We start from the raw sequence: 14,505 nt of genomic DNA on the forward strand, positions 1-14,505 counted from the left end.
CGGGACCATCGAGACGCCCGGGGGCCACAAGCTGCGCGTGCTCATCTCCGCCAACGGGACGCGCGAGCCCCAGCACGTGTCGCCGACGCCCTGGGCGCCGGCGCCGTCCTACGGGGCCTCCAGCGGCCAGGCGTCGTCGAGCCACCTGCAGTACTCGAGCTCCATGCCCGAGCTCGGCGACACCGCCGAGCCCGGCGAGGCGCCGGAGCGCGCGCCGCGCGCCGACGCGCGGCGCCTGACGACGCGGCTGCGGCCGCTCGAGGACCGGGAGATCGACCGGGACCCGCTGGCGCGCTTCACGCACGCGACGCCCGTCCCGAAGCTCGGCGCGCTGCGGCTGCCCGAGCGCACGTCGAACAAACTCCTCACGGACTCGTTCCCCGCCGGTTTCCTCGCGCGCGCCAAAGCGGCGCGCGTCCTCGAGGTCAGCGGCGACTACGACGCGGCGACGAACCCCTACGGGAGCCGCGTCCTCAAGCCGGGCTTCAGGTTCGCCGACGCGCTCGTCGGGACCGCGCGCGGCCGCCACGCGGCGCTCGACGAGCTGCCAGGCGCGCCGTCGTTCGGCGCCGTCGAGTACTACTCGCTTCCGTCGCCCGGAGGCGCCTTCCGGCGCGCGCCGGTGTCCCAGCTCCCCCTCGCCCAGCGCGTCTTCGACGTGCCGGACCTCCCGAAGCGGTCGCCGCGGCTCCTCGTCGACGACCGGAGCCTCGTCGTCGAGGACGAGCTGGACCGGCGGCGCGCTGTGTGGAAATCAACCAGTGGAACGCCCTGTCCGGCAAAAACTTCAAACCTCTCGAGCTCGGTCAAATCGAAGTCGATTCGGCTGATTTTTGGACGGATTGATTGCTCTCGTCGAGTTCTCGAAGCACAGCGGAAGAGATTGCGTCGAAACTGTCGCATACGCGCACATTGCAGTCGGGTTTAAGATTTGATTTCCACACAGGCGGCGCGGCGACGACGACGATTTAGGGTCCGCGCGGTCCCAGCGGTCCTACGCGGAGCTCTCCAGGGGCGCCCCCGGCGACGCCGACCGCCCGGCGTCGCGGGCGCTCACGGTGCACCTCTACAGCCCGACGCCGACGCCCGGCGTCTCGAGCCCGCGGTCCGAGAGGACGGCGCCGTCCGCGCTGTCGCCCGCGTCGACGACGACGCCGGGCGCGCCCCACGCGCTCGCGCCGGCGCCGGCGCCGGGCGCGCTCGCGCTCGACGACGCACCGGCCGCGGCGGACCCGCTCGGGTCGCCCGGGTCCGCGCTGTCGCCCGCGCTGACGTCGACGTCGCCGTTCTTCGTCAACGGCACCTTCGACGCGGACGGCCGCCTCAACGTGAGCCTCTACGAGGACGCGGAGAACGTCTCCGCGAAGTTCTCGCGCAACGGCGACTCGTCGGGCCCCGGATCCATCCCCAGGGAGCAGGAGCGCATCATGGCCACGAAGTACGACGACGGCGAGTCCATCTCCGTCGCGTCGTACGCGCACTCGTCGCGCGCGTCCTCCGTGGCGCCGGGCACGCCCTTCACCATCGGCTCGGCGCTGGGGCTCGTGCGCACGGAGCTGCGGGAGGTGCTGAGCCGCGAGAAGGACGAGGGCGTGCCGCAGCCGCGGTCCGCGCCCGCGCGGGACGAGAGCGCGACGTGCCCGACTTCACAAAGGCTCCGAGCTCGGCCGTGTTCCACTCGTTTCGGCTGATTTTTGGACGAGCGATCATCGCTCGGAACGGTCTTGACGCGTGGATGCTTGTGGGAGATGGCGCGCGCGCGGAACGCTCACGTACGTGAATCACGAGTGTCCCCCGCCCAGGTCCGCGCCCGTCGTCAAGGTCACGAAGAAGGAGTCCAAGGACTCGCTCGGCGCGCCGTCCCTGCGGAGCCAGAAGACGGCGCCGTCCCAGGTCCCCCGCGTCGCCGAGCGGAGCTCCGACGCGGACGCGAAGCAGCCGAGCCTCGCGGAGGCGACCGCGCCCGCGGCCGCGGCGCCGAAGACCTCCAAAAAGTCGCCGCGGAAGGCGCCATGCGGTCCGAGCCTCGCGCTCTACGTCAAGGCGTCGCGGAAGCACGAGGAGGACTCGCAGACGTCCGCCGTGCCCGTGACCGTGTTCCTCGAGGAGGCGGCGACGCTGCGCGCGCTCGGGCGCGCCGCGTGCGGCGCGCTGGGGGTCGCGCCGTCGGACCGCGTGCTCGACGCGCCGGACTTCTCCATCTGCTACCGCCACCCCGTGAACCGGCGCACGATCATCCTGCTGAGCGACGGCGACTGGCGCGACGCCTTCCGCCTGGCGAACGCCCAGGGCGGCGGCGAGCTCCGCGTCATCGTCGACCTGCCCGCGGGCCTGCTGCGGCCGCCGAGCGGCGGCGGCGCCGCGGACGTCGCGGGGAAGCGGTCCATCCGCTCCTTCGTCGAGCCGCCGCGGAAGATCGACTGGCGCGCGAAGAGCGTCTCCTACACGCTCGACAGCCACCTGAGCCGCCTCGACCCGACGCGCGAGCGGCCCGCGCCCAAGCCCGCGCCCAAGCCCGTCTCCGCCAAGGAGCGGCGGCGGCGCATCGCCGAGGAGCTCGCGAGCCGCCTCACGCGCGGGCCGCCGGCCTAACACGCTTTTAAAAGTCCGCGGCCTTGCACTCGTCGCAGCCGTGGTGGCCCGCGGCGGCGAGCGCGGCCAGGACCGCGCCGTAGTCCGCGATGCGCAGCCGGCAGGGCCGCTCCTCGGCGTAGGCCCGCTGCACGGCCTCCCCGACCCTCCGGCTCGCGTCGCCGGGCGGCGGCAGCCCCAGGTGCGCCGCCGCGGCGCGGAGCGCGTTCGCCGGGTCGCGCGCGAAATCCTCCAGAAACACGTGGAGCCCCGCGGGGGCCCAGCTCCGGGACCAGCAGCGCAGGTGGCGCTCCTGCGCCGCGTAGTGGGCGGCGTAGGACGCGTACTTGGCCGCGTCGAGCGCCAGGGGCGGCGGCGGCGCGACCTTGGTCATGCCCTCGATCTTGTCGCGGTCGTCCAAAATCAGCTCCTGCGCCGCGACCTTGGGCTCGAGCGACGCGACGAGGTTCACGACGCCGTCGCGCCGCGACACGTGCACGTAGGTCGCCGCCCCCTTGCCCTGGAGCCAGCGCACGGCGAACTCCATGTCGCCCTTGACCTCGTGCCACAGCAACGGGAGCCCGACGACGCGCGCGCCCGCGGCGGCGAGCGCCGCGTAGGTCTCTTCCAGCCGGCGCACGGGCGTCGCGTTCCGCGCGACGGCGCAGCCCTCGAGCGAGTCGAGGGCCAGGGCGACGGCGGCGACCTCGGGGCGGTGGTCGCCGAGGACGACCAAAAGCCCGGGGCCGGGCGGCGCGACGGCGTCCGGCGCCTCCCGGGCCGCGACGACGAGCACGCCGTCGGCGGCGTGGACGCACGCGCCGAAGCAGAACCCCAGGGCGCCGGCGGTGTGGGGGTCGCCGTGGGGCTCCTCGCCGGGGCGCAGGATCATGCCTAGATAGCACGACGGTAACGATATTTCCCCAGCCGACATCTCTCGAAAATCGTCGCGGCCGCAGGACGCTGGATCACGCCGTGCGCGTAGAGCTGCGCGAGCGCGTCGCCGTTGTCCGCGTGCGCGACCTCCGAACGCTCCCGCGTGCTGTTCCCGAAGGACCCGAAGGGCTCCAGGACCCACCCGACGTCCGCGAAAGCGGCGACGCCGGGGCCCGTCGCGTCCTGGACGACGACCGCGGACCGCTCTACGAGCGACTCGGCGAACCACGGCGCCGCCTGGGGACCGTCGCGCGGCGCGGCCTTGAGGAGGACGCTCCAGGGCGGCGGCGCCGAGACGGCGTCGAGGATCTCCGCCCAGTCCGCCTCGTTTTTCACGGCGGCGGAGACGTACTCGAAGGTGCCGCAGGACCACGCGAGCTCGGGGCTCCGCCGCCGCGCGGTGTGCAGCGTGACGCCCGCCGTGGCGCCCGCGGACCAGAACGTCGCGCCGACGACGCGGTGGTAGAGGAGTTCCAGGGCGACGAGCAGCGCCGGCAGGATGCCCACGTCCTTCAAGATCTCCGCGGACTCGGCCGTCTCCGAGAAGCGGAAGCCTCGCATGTGCAGCTTCGAGAACCAGGCCTGGGCCGCGTCCGTCGCCCGCTGGCGGCATTTCGCATCGAGAAAACATGTGACGTCGCCGACGGGCAGCGCGTCGACGAGCGTGTGCGACGCCGCGCCGTCGAAGATCGTCGCGGACGTCTGGAGGTCCGCGCCGCCGAAGGGGTAGACGACGGGCCGCGCGCGCTCCCGGTCGCCGAAGGTCTTGCGCGCCCAGGCGCCCATGGCCGCGAAGTGGTCCCGCTCCTGCTCGCGGTGGTCGCCGCGCATGTCGATCCACCAGGACTTGCCCGCGGCGAGGGCGAAGGCGCGCAGCGCCAGGACCTCCTCCTGCGTCGCCTCGACGGCGTTGGCGCCGTGCTTGTGCTTGCTGCAGGCGCGGCACGCCGCCGCGCCGGGCGCGCAGGACAGCGCCGGGCCGCCCGCGACTGCGTTGGCGAGCAGCACGCAGCCCACAAGCAGGCGGGCTGCCGCCATTATGCGATGTTTGGGCGCGCCAACCGGTATGTCAATGTGCACGGCAACTTCGGGCAGCCCATCGGCGCCGTTCCAGCTCTCGGAGAGCCACCGCCTCTCGTCGTCGTGCCGAACCACCATGGCCGCGCCCGCGGCCGAGGTGCTGGGCGTCGTCGACGGCGACGTCGTGGCGCCGGCGCAGATCTCCCTCGCGGAGCGCGTGCACGCCATGCAGCAAGAACTGGATCTCCCGGAGGCCATGGTCAGTGACCTCCTCAGCGTCTCCGGCGCCGACATCGTCGTCATCGCCGACGACAGCGGCTCCATGAACGCCATCTCCGACTTTAAGGCGCACACGACGCGCTGGGACGAGCTCAAGAACACGCTCACGTCGCTGGCGAAGATGCTGCTCGTCGTCGACCACGCCGACGGCTTCCACGTCCAGTTCCTCAACGACGCCACCTGGCACGAGATCCACCGCCCCGAGGAGGTCGTGCGGCTCTTCACCGGGAGGTCGCCCCACGGCACGACGCCGCTCATGGGCCGCATGCAGCCCGTCCTCGACGGCTCGTGGCACCCGAAGGGCCACGGCGCGGAGACGGACGTGCTCGTGCTGGTGATGACGGACGGCGTGCCCAGCGACACGAGCTTCGACGGTCTGCGCAAGATCGTCCGGGCCAAGCACCGCAAATGCTTCGTGTCGTTTCTGATGTGCACCGACGAGGACGCGATCGTCGAGAACTACAACAAGTACATGGACAGCATCCCGGGCGTCGACATCACCGACGACTTCCTCTCGGAGCAGCAGGAGGCGGCGAAGCACGGACGGAAGCTGAGCTACTTCAAGTGGCTCGCGAAGGCCGTGCTCGGCGGCAAGATGCCCAAGTACGACAAGCTCGACGAGGGCCAGAAATGCAAGTGCGCCATCTCCTAGGTTGTTCCTTTTAAGTGGCTGCTTTTCCTCGACGAGGTTGATTTAAGTCACGGCCTTTTCCTCGTCGATGGGCTTGAAGCGCAGCTCGGGCTCCTCGCGGTACTTCTTCCGGTGGACCTTGAAGAGCGCCTGCGAGTTCATCCGCAGCATGGGCTCGCCGCGCGTGCGCGGGCCCGACTTCGGCGGCGGCTTCTTGAGCCGCAGCGCGGGCTCGCCGCGGTTCCGCGGCTCCGCGGGCTTCGGCGGCGGCTTCTTGAGCCGCAGCTCCGGCTCGCCGCGCGTGCCGCGCGGCACGGGCTTCGGCTTCGCCTCGCCGCCCAAACGCAGCGTCGGTTCGCCGCGCGCCGCGCGCCCGGGATTGGTCGCCGCCGACTCCTTGGCGCGCTGGACGAGCGACGGCAGCACGTGTCGCTCTCGTCGTCGTTTCCTCAGCCACTCGTAGAGGACGCCGCAGGCGCTGACGAAGGCTACGAGCGCGACGAGCATGCCCGCGTACTCCACCTGTTGTCGTGCTTTTCTTCCGGCGTGGCCTTTCTTGATGGAGATGATGGGCACGTGGACGTGCGCGTCGTCCTCCCAGGGCTTGGGCTCCTGGAGGCGGCGGGGCAGCCGCATCACACAGGGGCCCGCTTGCCCGCGCAGGCGAGCTCACCCGTCTAATGCGCTAGACAGAGCGGTGGGGGCAGCGGCCCGTCGCGGGCGAGCTCACCCGTCTAATGTGCTAGAGAGAGCGGGGGAGGAGTAGCCGCATCACAAAAATCCTCGTCCCACCATGCTCTCAGAGTGGTTCAAGGTCGATGAAGCCGCGGAGGAGCAGTGGCATCTCACATCGCGCCGCAGGCTCCAGGTCGTCGCGTCGCGCCGGCACTGCAAGCAAGCAAGACACGAGTTGTCAACCGCTGCCACACGTGCAACCATGGCCGTCGTCGTCGTCGGCAGCGCCAACGTCGACCTCGTGACCTGCGCGCCGCGCTTCGCGAGGCCCGGCGAGACCCTGCTGGGCTCGCGCTTCGAGCAGCTCTTCGGCGGCAAGGGCGCGAACCAGGCCGTCGCCGCGGCGCTTCTGGGGAGCCGCGTGTCCATGGTCGCCAAGGTCGGCGCGGACTCCCTGGGCGCGTCGACGCTGGGCAACTTCGCGTCCTTTGGCGTCGACGCCGCGCACGTCGCCCAAACGAAGAGCGCCGCGTCCGGCATCGCGCACATCGTCGTCGACGGCGCCGGCGAGAACCAGATCATCATCGTCGCCGGCGCCAACGGCGAGCTCGCGCCGGCGGACGTCGACGACGCGGACGCGGCCATCGCGGGCGCCAGGGTCGTGCTCACGCAGCTCGAGGTGCCGCTCGCGACGACGATGCGCGCGCTGGAGCGCGGGCGACACGCGGGCGCGTTGACGGTCTTCAACGCGGCGCCGGCGCCGACGGAGCCGCTGCCCGACGCGCTCTTCGCATTGTGCGACGTCGTGTGCCCCAACGAGACGGAGACGGCCATCCTGACGGGTCTGGAGACGAGCACGGACGAGGAATGCGTCGTCGCGGCCCGGGCGATTCTCGCCAAGGGCGCGAAGAACGTCGTGTTAACCCTGGGCGCGCGGGGCTGCTGCCTCGTGCGCGCCGGCGAGACCGTGTGGGTGCCCGTGCCCGCGGGCTTCGAGGCCGCGGCCGTCGCGGACACGACCGGCGCGGGCGACGCGTTCCTCGGCGCGCTCGCGCACGGCGTCGCGGCGGGCGCGTCGCTGGCCGACGCGCTCCCGGGCGCCGTCGCCGTGGCGTCGCGGTCCGTGCTGAAGCGCGGCGCCCAGGCGTCGTACCCGGCCCTGGACGAGCTCCCGGCGGGCACGGTGCGGCGCGCGACGGTCGACGCGGCCGCCGCGCCGCCGCGGCCGCCGACGCCGCCGCGCGCGGCCGCCGCGGACGCGGCGGCCGAGGCGGCGGCGGCGGAGACCGTCGACGGGCTCGTGGGCGACGGTCCTTTGCGCCGCGCACGAATTCGCGCGACCCGACGCCGAAACGCGTCTCCCGTATATAGGCATGATCCTCGGCGTCGGCACGGGAAAGACCGTCGAGCTCTGCCTGCGGCGCATCGCCGACAAGCTGGAGCGCGGCGCGCTCAAGGACGTGCTCTGCCTGCCGACGTCGGACGCGACGGCGCGGCTGCTGGAGACGTTAAAGCTCCCGACGCTCCGCCACGACTCGGACGCGTCGGTCGACCTCGCCATCGGCGGCTGCGACGCCGTCGACGGGCAGAAGCACGTGCTCAAGGGCGGCAAGGGCGCCATGCTCCGGGAGAAGCTCCTCCGCGACGCGGCCAAGGCCTGGGTCGTCTGCTGCGCCGAGGGGAAGGTCTGCGACGCCGTCGGCAGCACGTACCCGATCCCCGTCGCTCCCGTCGGCGTCCGCGCTCGTTCGTTCTCGCCGCGACGGCGGTCCTCGTAGGTGGAGATCGCGCCGGCGTACCACCAGCGCACCCTGCGCAAGCTCCAGGGCAGGACAAGAGAGCGAAATTCCCAACTTCAAAGGCTCATATCTCGGCCATTTTCCACTCGTTTCGGCTGATTTTTGGACGAGCGATCATCTCTCGGATTGGTCTCGAAGCGTGGATGCTTTTTCCGGAACGCGCGCGCGCGGAACACTCACGTTGAAGCGACGTTGAATCACCCTTGTCCTGCCCAGGCAAGCTCGCGAACCTGCCGTCGCTCCAGCCGGCCGTCGCGCGGCTCCGCGTCGGCGCCGCGCCCGCGGGGTTCCCCGGCTGCGCCATGCCCGGCGACGACGGCGCCGCCGTCTACAAGACGGACAACGGCAACCTCATCGTGGACCTCTTCCTCGAGGCGCCCCTCCGCGACGTGCGCCGCGCGGCCGACGACCTGTCGCGCACCGCGGGCGTCGTCGAGCACGGCCTGCTGCCCGCGGACGAGAACCCGCCCATCGTCGTCGTCGGCCGCGCGGACGGCACCGCGACGCGGCTTTGAGGCGAGGGGGTGCTCGTGGGTGTTTTATTTCCGTGCATGCGTCGGCGTTGCGGGGGTCTCGGACTCGGATGCGTCGCCGTGCGGGCACTCGCGCGACTCGGACGCGTCCCGGCCGTGGATGTTGACCAAGCTATAGAGGGGGATGCGCGCCCGACTGCGTCCGGGCGGGATGTTGACGTCACCTTGCACGCGACGCCGGGAGCGATGTTGGAGCACTCAGAACGGTGAAGTATGCCGCAGTCCAGAAGACTCAATCGCGCTATTAAGACTCAATCGCGCTATACGCGCCTGCCGCTGTTATTGCTCAGCGTACTAACCACCGCGCGCGCGTTGCAGCGACCACCGTCCCTGCCGTCGACGCTGCGGCACGGAACCGACGTCGTCCTCGACCACGATGTCCGCGCCTGTTTCGAGGCCGTCGTCGAGGAGCGCGGCGCGCTGCCGCTCGATCGCTTTCACATCGAGCTGAAGCCCGCGGTCGTCGACGAGCCCCAGATGCGCGCGCTTTTGGCGATGCTGCGGCGGCACCTCGACCGGGACACGCCCTTCACCGTCTTCTACGACCTGCGCAGCATGAAGCTCGGCCTGTCGAGCCGCAAGGCGCTGCTCTACGGCAACCGCTGGATGAGCCGCTCCGAGAACTCGGAACCGCTCGACCGCCGCGTCCGGGGCGTCTGCGTCGCCGTGAGCTCGCCGCTCGCGCGCCGCACGGCGCAGTGGTGCATCTCGCTCTGCGACACGCCGGCGCCGGTCCACGTGGTGCGAGATGCAGCGGAGGCACGCCAGATCGCGGAGACGTGGGGCGCGGAGTTGCGGCACGACGCGCGTCACGACGCGCATCACGACATACATCACGCGCACGTCGCGGCGACCGCGCACGACGCGGTGCATGGTGCTCGTGAGGCGCACGCGCACGACGAGGCACACGTCGACGTCTCGCGAACGGGGAAGAACTGGTGGGGTGAGGGGTCCTACTACCAGTAAGTTTTGATTTGACGTGGTTCATCGGCGAGGGGGCGCGCGAACGGCCCACGGCGTCGCGAGTCCTGGGCGGCGTCGGCGGTCGAGGGTTCCCTTGGAAAGAGAGCACGGCGCGGAGAGCTATGCTCGTGCACTTTGTGGAAGTGTCGTGCCCGGCGGCGCTCGCGCGAGCTCTACCCCCGAGTGGCCCAGCCGCGGGTTGGTGGCCCGGCGGTCCTGAGTAAAGTCCTGCGGGGTTCCCGCGGGGTCCCGGGGGCGTCCCGGCGGGGCGTCCGGGCGCGGTCCGGCGCGGTCCTGGGGCGGTCCTGGCGCGGTCCGCGCGGTCCGGCGCGGTCCCGGGGAGTCCCGGCGGAGTCCGGCCCGACCCGGCCATCCCGGGAGTCCCGGGACATTCCCGGCCATCCTGGCAAATCCCGGCGGTCCTGGCGAATCCTTTCCGGGTCCTGGCCGGGTCCCGGCGCCGTCCTGGGCCCAGGACGCCGCAGGACCTCTTGGCCCCGGCCAGGACCGAGCCGGGACGAGTCGGGACCGAGCCGGCGGAGGCGGCCCTCATCGAGTGCAGCTCGGCGCCGCTGTGCTGCAGCGCACAGCGGGCCGCGTGCCATCTCAGCTGCTTTGCGTCGCGCATGAAGTCCGCGACTTCGAGCGCTGTACGCACCGCGCGCACGATGCGACGAAGCGCTGCGCCGTCGCTCGTCGCGCGGTCTGCGGGCCGACGAGGAGCTCGACGCGTCGAGCGCGACGGGTGCGCGCGGCGCGCGCGGCGCCCACGTCGTGGCGACGAAGTCGACGGACGCGGCGACGGCGACGATGTCGCCGTGCGCCGGCGAGTCCGTCGCGCTCGACGCGATCGCGCTCTCCGCCGGCGACGCGACGAAGTCCTCGCGAGCATGCTCGCTCGCCTGGGAGCGACGCCGACGCGGTCCGCGCCCGACGCGCGCGCCATCAGCCGAACGATCTCCGACGCCGCGGAGCACGCGCTCCCGCGCGGAGCGCGCGTAGAGAACGCGCGGAGAGCGCGCGCGCTCACGGCCTCCGGCCGGCCGACCTCCGACCACGCGCGCGCGCGTCCTACTAGCTAGTTTCCGCGTCGTAGATTGAAGTGGGGCCAGTTTCCGGAGCGCTGGTGTCCGGGTGGGTCGCCACGCCACCGAGATTCGTCGCCGCCCCTCGGAGCTTGGCGCTCCGCGAGGACCGCGCCCGCCGGCCCACCTGAGCGCGAGCTCGAGCTCGCCTCGGGCCGGGCATCGACGCGGCCCCGAACGGGCGACGGACTTTTTTGTTCGACTGGGGGAGTCTACCCCAGTTGGCCGAAGGTGGCCAGCCGCCGCGTGGGACTTTTTGTGCCCCCAGAGTCGCGCTGGGGGCCCCGCGTGAGGACTTTTTTCGTGAATTTGACATCCTGGTAGGCGGCGTCCGACGAGTCGAAGGCCGTGCGCGTCCTCGACCCACCGGGTCGGTGTCCCGTGTGCGGTCTCGGCGCACCGGAGCGTGCAACGGATGGCAGTGACCGAACTGCGTCATCCCGCTCCGGCCCGAGCTTTTAACGTCTCCTCAGGACGGGGTCATCGGGTGTTCCTCCTCCCATGCTGGGGAGACCCTCACCAGCCCCGCAGGTCCGTGAATCGTTTTGGGCGCGCGCGGTCCGCGACGGTTCGACCCCGATCGAGTGCGCGCGGCCGCGCGACGCGCGGCCGCGCGGAGTAGCGGCCCGACCTCGGCGACGCGCGTCGTGGCCGCGAGTCACGCGCGGGGGCGGCACGCGTCGGGCATCGCGCGGACGGACGTCGCTTCGCGCCGAAAATCCTCGTCGCCAAAGCTCATTCCGTATCCGGCCCGCGCTCCGCCGAACTCGCTTTGCACCGCGTTGCAACGCTTCCACGGCGGTGCAAGGGTGCTGAGGCCTCCGCCTGCAACGCGCGCACGCCGCACATGCCGCATTCGCGCTGCGCGCGCTGCGCAAAGGCCCGTCGTTGCGAGAGCATACGTCGTGCTCTCCGAAATTTGTAAAATCAACCGGCGTCCTGAGCGTCCCGGGGTGAGTGTGCTGGTCCTGGCGCCGTCCCGGCTCCGGTCCCGGGCGTCCCGGGCGTCCCGGGAGTCCTGGGCGCCGTCCTGGGGCCGTCCCGGGGCCGTCCCGGGGCCGTCCCGGGGCCGTCCTGGGGCCGTCCCGGCGGGCGGTCCCGCGCGGTCCCGGCCGTCCCGGCGCGGTCCCGGCGCGGTCCCGGCGACGTCCCTCCCGAGTCCTCCCAGGTCCTACGCGCGTCCCGGGCGGTCCCGCGCGGCAGTCCCGGCGGTCCCGGCCGTCCTCAGGTCGCCAACCCGCGGCTGGGCCCCTCCCCCGGCGGCCCGACCCCCAATCCTAACCCTGTCAACGCGAACTCTCTCAACGGGCGGCGATGACGAAACGTGGAGCTGATGTTGCTCCCCGCGGGTCCGCTGAGCCGTTTTTAGGACGCCCGACGCTCGCATCGGCCCCTAGGGCCCCTCGGCCGTCGCCAGAAGAAAGGGCGCATCGGGGGGCGCCGAACTCGCTCCGTGCGCCTATGGCCGGACCCCCGGACCAAGCCCGGGACGCCGGAGGCCATTCCAAAACTGCGGGCGCTGAGAATGACGAGTCCCCCGCTCGCGAGGGCCGAGACCTGGCCTACGGAGGCACGATCCCGGCGTCGTTTTTACGGGGGGTCGCGCGCCCCGCCCGAAGCGAGCGACCTCGTTCGTTCGAAATCGGACCGCTCGGCGGTCGGACCCCGCGACGCGAGAGAGGCCCCAAATCGCACCGCGCGCTCTTCTGCGGCCATTTATGAGTTGATATGAAGCACGTGACGCGTTGAGAGGGCCGGCGAAGCCCTTGATCGCGCGTCGTCCGCCCGTCGACGAAAACCCGTCGGGCGTCGCGGACGCGGCGCGACGCGGCTTCCGAGATCCGGCCTGTCTGACTGGTCACGCGATCATGCTCCCGGCGGTGGGACGTCGCGGATCGTTTCGGATCGTTTCGCTTGAGCCCCGAAACGGAATCCGTGCGAATCGGCCGGTTCGGGCCGGGGCTCGTTTCGTTCGAATCGCGAGCTCTCGAAGCCCCGGCATGCGACGCGTGTCTCGATGCGTTCGGTACCCAATTCGTCGCGCCACCAACCCCTTTGCCGCGCGCACCGAATTGGAGCTCACCTCGCGTCCCCCGCGCTCCCTCGCAGAGTGTCCGATCTGCGGAATCAAGATCTTTCGCCACCTGCTCGCGGAGCACGCGGACTCGTGCGCTCGCGCGGCGTTCGGAAACGCCGCGCCGTCTCGCGTTCGCGCGCCTCCGTGTCCAAACAGTTCTATTCGACGCGCGCCTATATCCTCCGGCGATGCCATAGGGCAACCGCCGAATCGGCATCAACCGCCTGCGACGATGAAAGGGATTGCGACGGGCAGTCGGAAGAAGGCGAAGGCTTCTTCTTCTTCGGCCAAGGCCGAGCCGAAGAAGAAGAACTCGAGACCGGTCCCCGTGGAACGCCGCGGACCGGCGGTCCCCGTGGAACGCCGCGGGCCGGTCCCGGCGGTGTCGCGCCAGGACTCGTTCGAGGACGTCGTCGTCGGGGACGGGGTCGTCGCGTCGCTCCCGACGCCGCGGCGGCTCCACGGCGCGATCGAGGACGCGGACTGGCGCGCGGAGGTCATGCCCGTTTTGCATTTTTCCGAGTGGCGCCAGCTCCCGTCCTGGGACCGGGCGCGGTCCATGACCGACGAGCAGCGCTTCGACTGCGCGACGCCGCCGCCGCTCGAGCCCATCCCTGTGTGGAAATCAAATATTCAACCAGACTTCAATGTGCGCGTAATTGAACGGATTGCGCCGGACTCTTCGGCTGAGCTTCGTTTCCACACAGGCCCATCCTCGTCGCGCGCGACGGCCGCGACTCGCCCGCGACGCTCGTCCCCGCGGCGCGCATCCCGACGACGTACCTGCGGCCGCCGAAGGAGTTCCGGATCTTGCCGATTCTCGAGCCCCTGGAGCCGGGCGACTCGCCGCCGCGGTCGTACCCGCCGGGCGCGGCGGGCACGACGAACGTCTCCTCCGCGGACGACGCCGCGGTCATGCGCGCGCAGCAGGAGCGCGCGGCGCGCGCGGGCCTGCCGCGGGGCTGGAAGCTCGACGAGGAGGCCGTCGCGGGCGGCCGGACGACGACGCGCGTCTTCCTGTCGCCGGACCGGCGGCTCGACGCCGCGTGGAAATCAACCGCCGGTTCGGGGGGTCCCCGCCAAACTTCAGAACTCTCTCGCTCGGTCAAATCGATGTCGATTCGGCTGATTTTTGGACGGATCGATTGCTCTCGTCGAGTTCTCGAAGCACAGAGAAAGAGCGTTCGATGACGCGCCCATTGAAGTCGGGTTGAAGATTTGAGTTCCGCGCAGGCTCTTCGCGGACATCGCGCAGGTCAAGGCCCACGTCGCGGAGCGCAAGAACCCGGCGGCGCTCGCGGACCACGGCACGATGAAACGGTACCAGGCCGTGGCCGCCGCCGACGGCGGGCTGCCCCGGGGCTGGCTCGCGTACGACGACGGGCGGGCCCTGACGCGCTTCGCGAGCCCGCTCGGGCGCGCGTTCGCGACGCGCGCGTCGCTCGCGCGCTACCTGCGCGCGCTGCCGGAGATCCCCGCGCCCGTGGCCGTCGGCGACGCGCCACAACCCCGCGGCCGGCCGCGCGCGCCGGAGCTCGCGGTCGGCGGCCGCGTCGAGAGCCGGTGGCGCGGCGGCGACTTCTACTTCTCCGGCACCGTCGTCGCCATCCAGCGCTGGGCCGGCGCCGGCCGCGCGGCCCACGTCGCGACGACGGCCCTCGACGCCAAATTCACGACGGTGGACGTCGACTACGACGACGGCGAGGAGGAGCGCGAGCTCCCGCTGTCGATCATCCGGCCGCCGCGGGTCCTGGACGCGCGGCAGGACCTCGGCGTCTACGGCGGCATCCCCGCGGGCCAGGCGGAGCTTTCCCGGCCCGTCGCGGACGGCGTGGGCCACAACTGGCCCGACGTCGCCTTCCACCGCGGCTCGGAGAAGTGGCTCGCGACGCTGCGCTACCGCGAGGGCGCGGGCCTCAAGAACGACTTCGTGGGC

General features: G+C 71.7%; 4 protein-coding genes across 4 annotated transcripts; all 4 read left to right on the forward strand.

Annotated features, from left to right (window-relative positions):
- Nucleotides 1–163: 163 nt before the first annotated feature.
- AURANDRAFT_65248 (hypothetical protein) lies at nt 164–2,592 on the forward strand (the record flags this gene model as incomplete). The annotated part of the gene is made up of 3 exons (XM_009040004.1): nt 164–747; nt 947–1,606; nt 1,803–2,592. 3 exons carry the CDS (start codon nt 164–166, stop codon nt 2,590–2,592), a joined length of 2,034 nt encoding a protein of 677 aa, XP_009038252.1.
- A 2,071-nt stretch (nt 2,593–4,663) lies between these two features.
- On the forward strand, nt 4,664–5,458 carry AURANDRAFT_65249 (hypothetical protein; the record flags this gene model as incomplete). Its single annotated transcript, XM_009040005.1, has 1 exon — nt 4,664–5,458. One exon carries the CDS (start codon nt 4,664–4,666, stop codon nt 5,456–5,458), a length of 795 nt encoding a protein of 264 aa, XP_009038253.1.
- A 916-nt stretch (nt 5,459–6,374) lies between these two features.
- AURANDRAFT_28224 (hypothetical protein) lies at nt 6,375–7,289 on the forward strand (the record flags this gene model as incomplete). The annotated part of the gene is made up of 1 exon (XM_009040006.1): nt 6,375–7,289. A coding segment is annotated over one exon (915 nt), but the record flags the coding sequence as incomplete, so codon positions are not given.
- A 196-nt stretch (nt 7,290–7,485) lies between these two features.
- On the forward strand, nt 7,486–8,426 carry RPE1 (ribose 5-phosphate isomerase; the record flags this gene model as incomplete). Its single annotated transcript, XM_009040007.1, has 2 exons — nt 7,486–7,858; nt 8,128–8,426. 2 exons carry the CDS (start codon nt 7,486–7,488, stop codon nt 8,424–8,426), a joined length of 672 nt encoding a protein of 223 aa, XP_009038255.1.
- Nucleotides 8,427–14,505: the final 6,079 nt, after the last annotated feature.

The sequence above is a fragment of the Aureococcus anophagefferens genome, assembly GCF_000186865.1.
Source record: "Aureococcus anophagefferens unplaced genomic scaffold AURANscaffold_13, whole genome shotgun sequence".
Taxonomy (NCBI): domain Eukaryota; class Pelagophyceae; order Pelagomonadales; family Pelagomonadaceae; genus Aureococcus; species Aureococcus anophagefferens.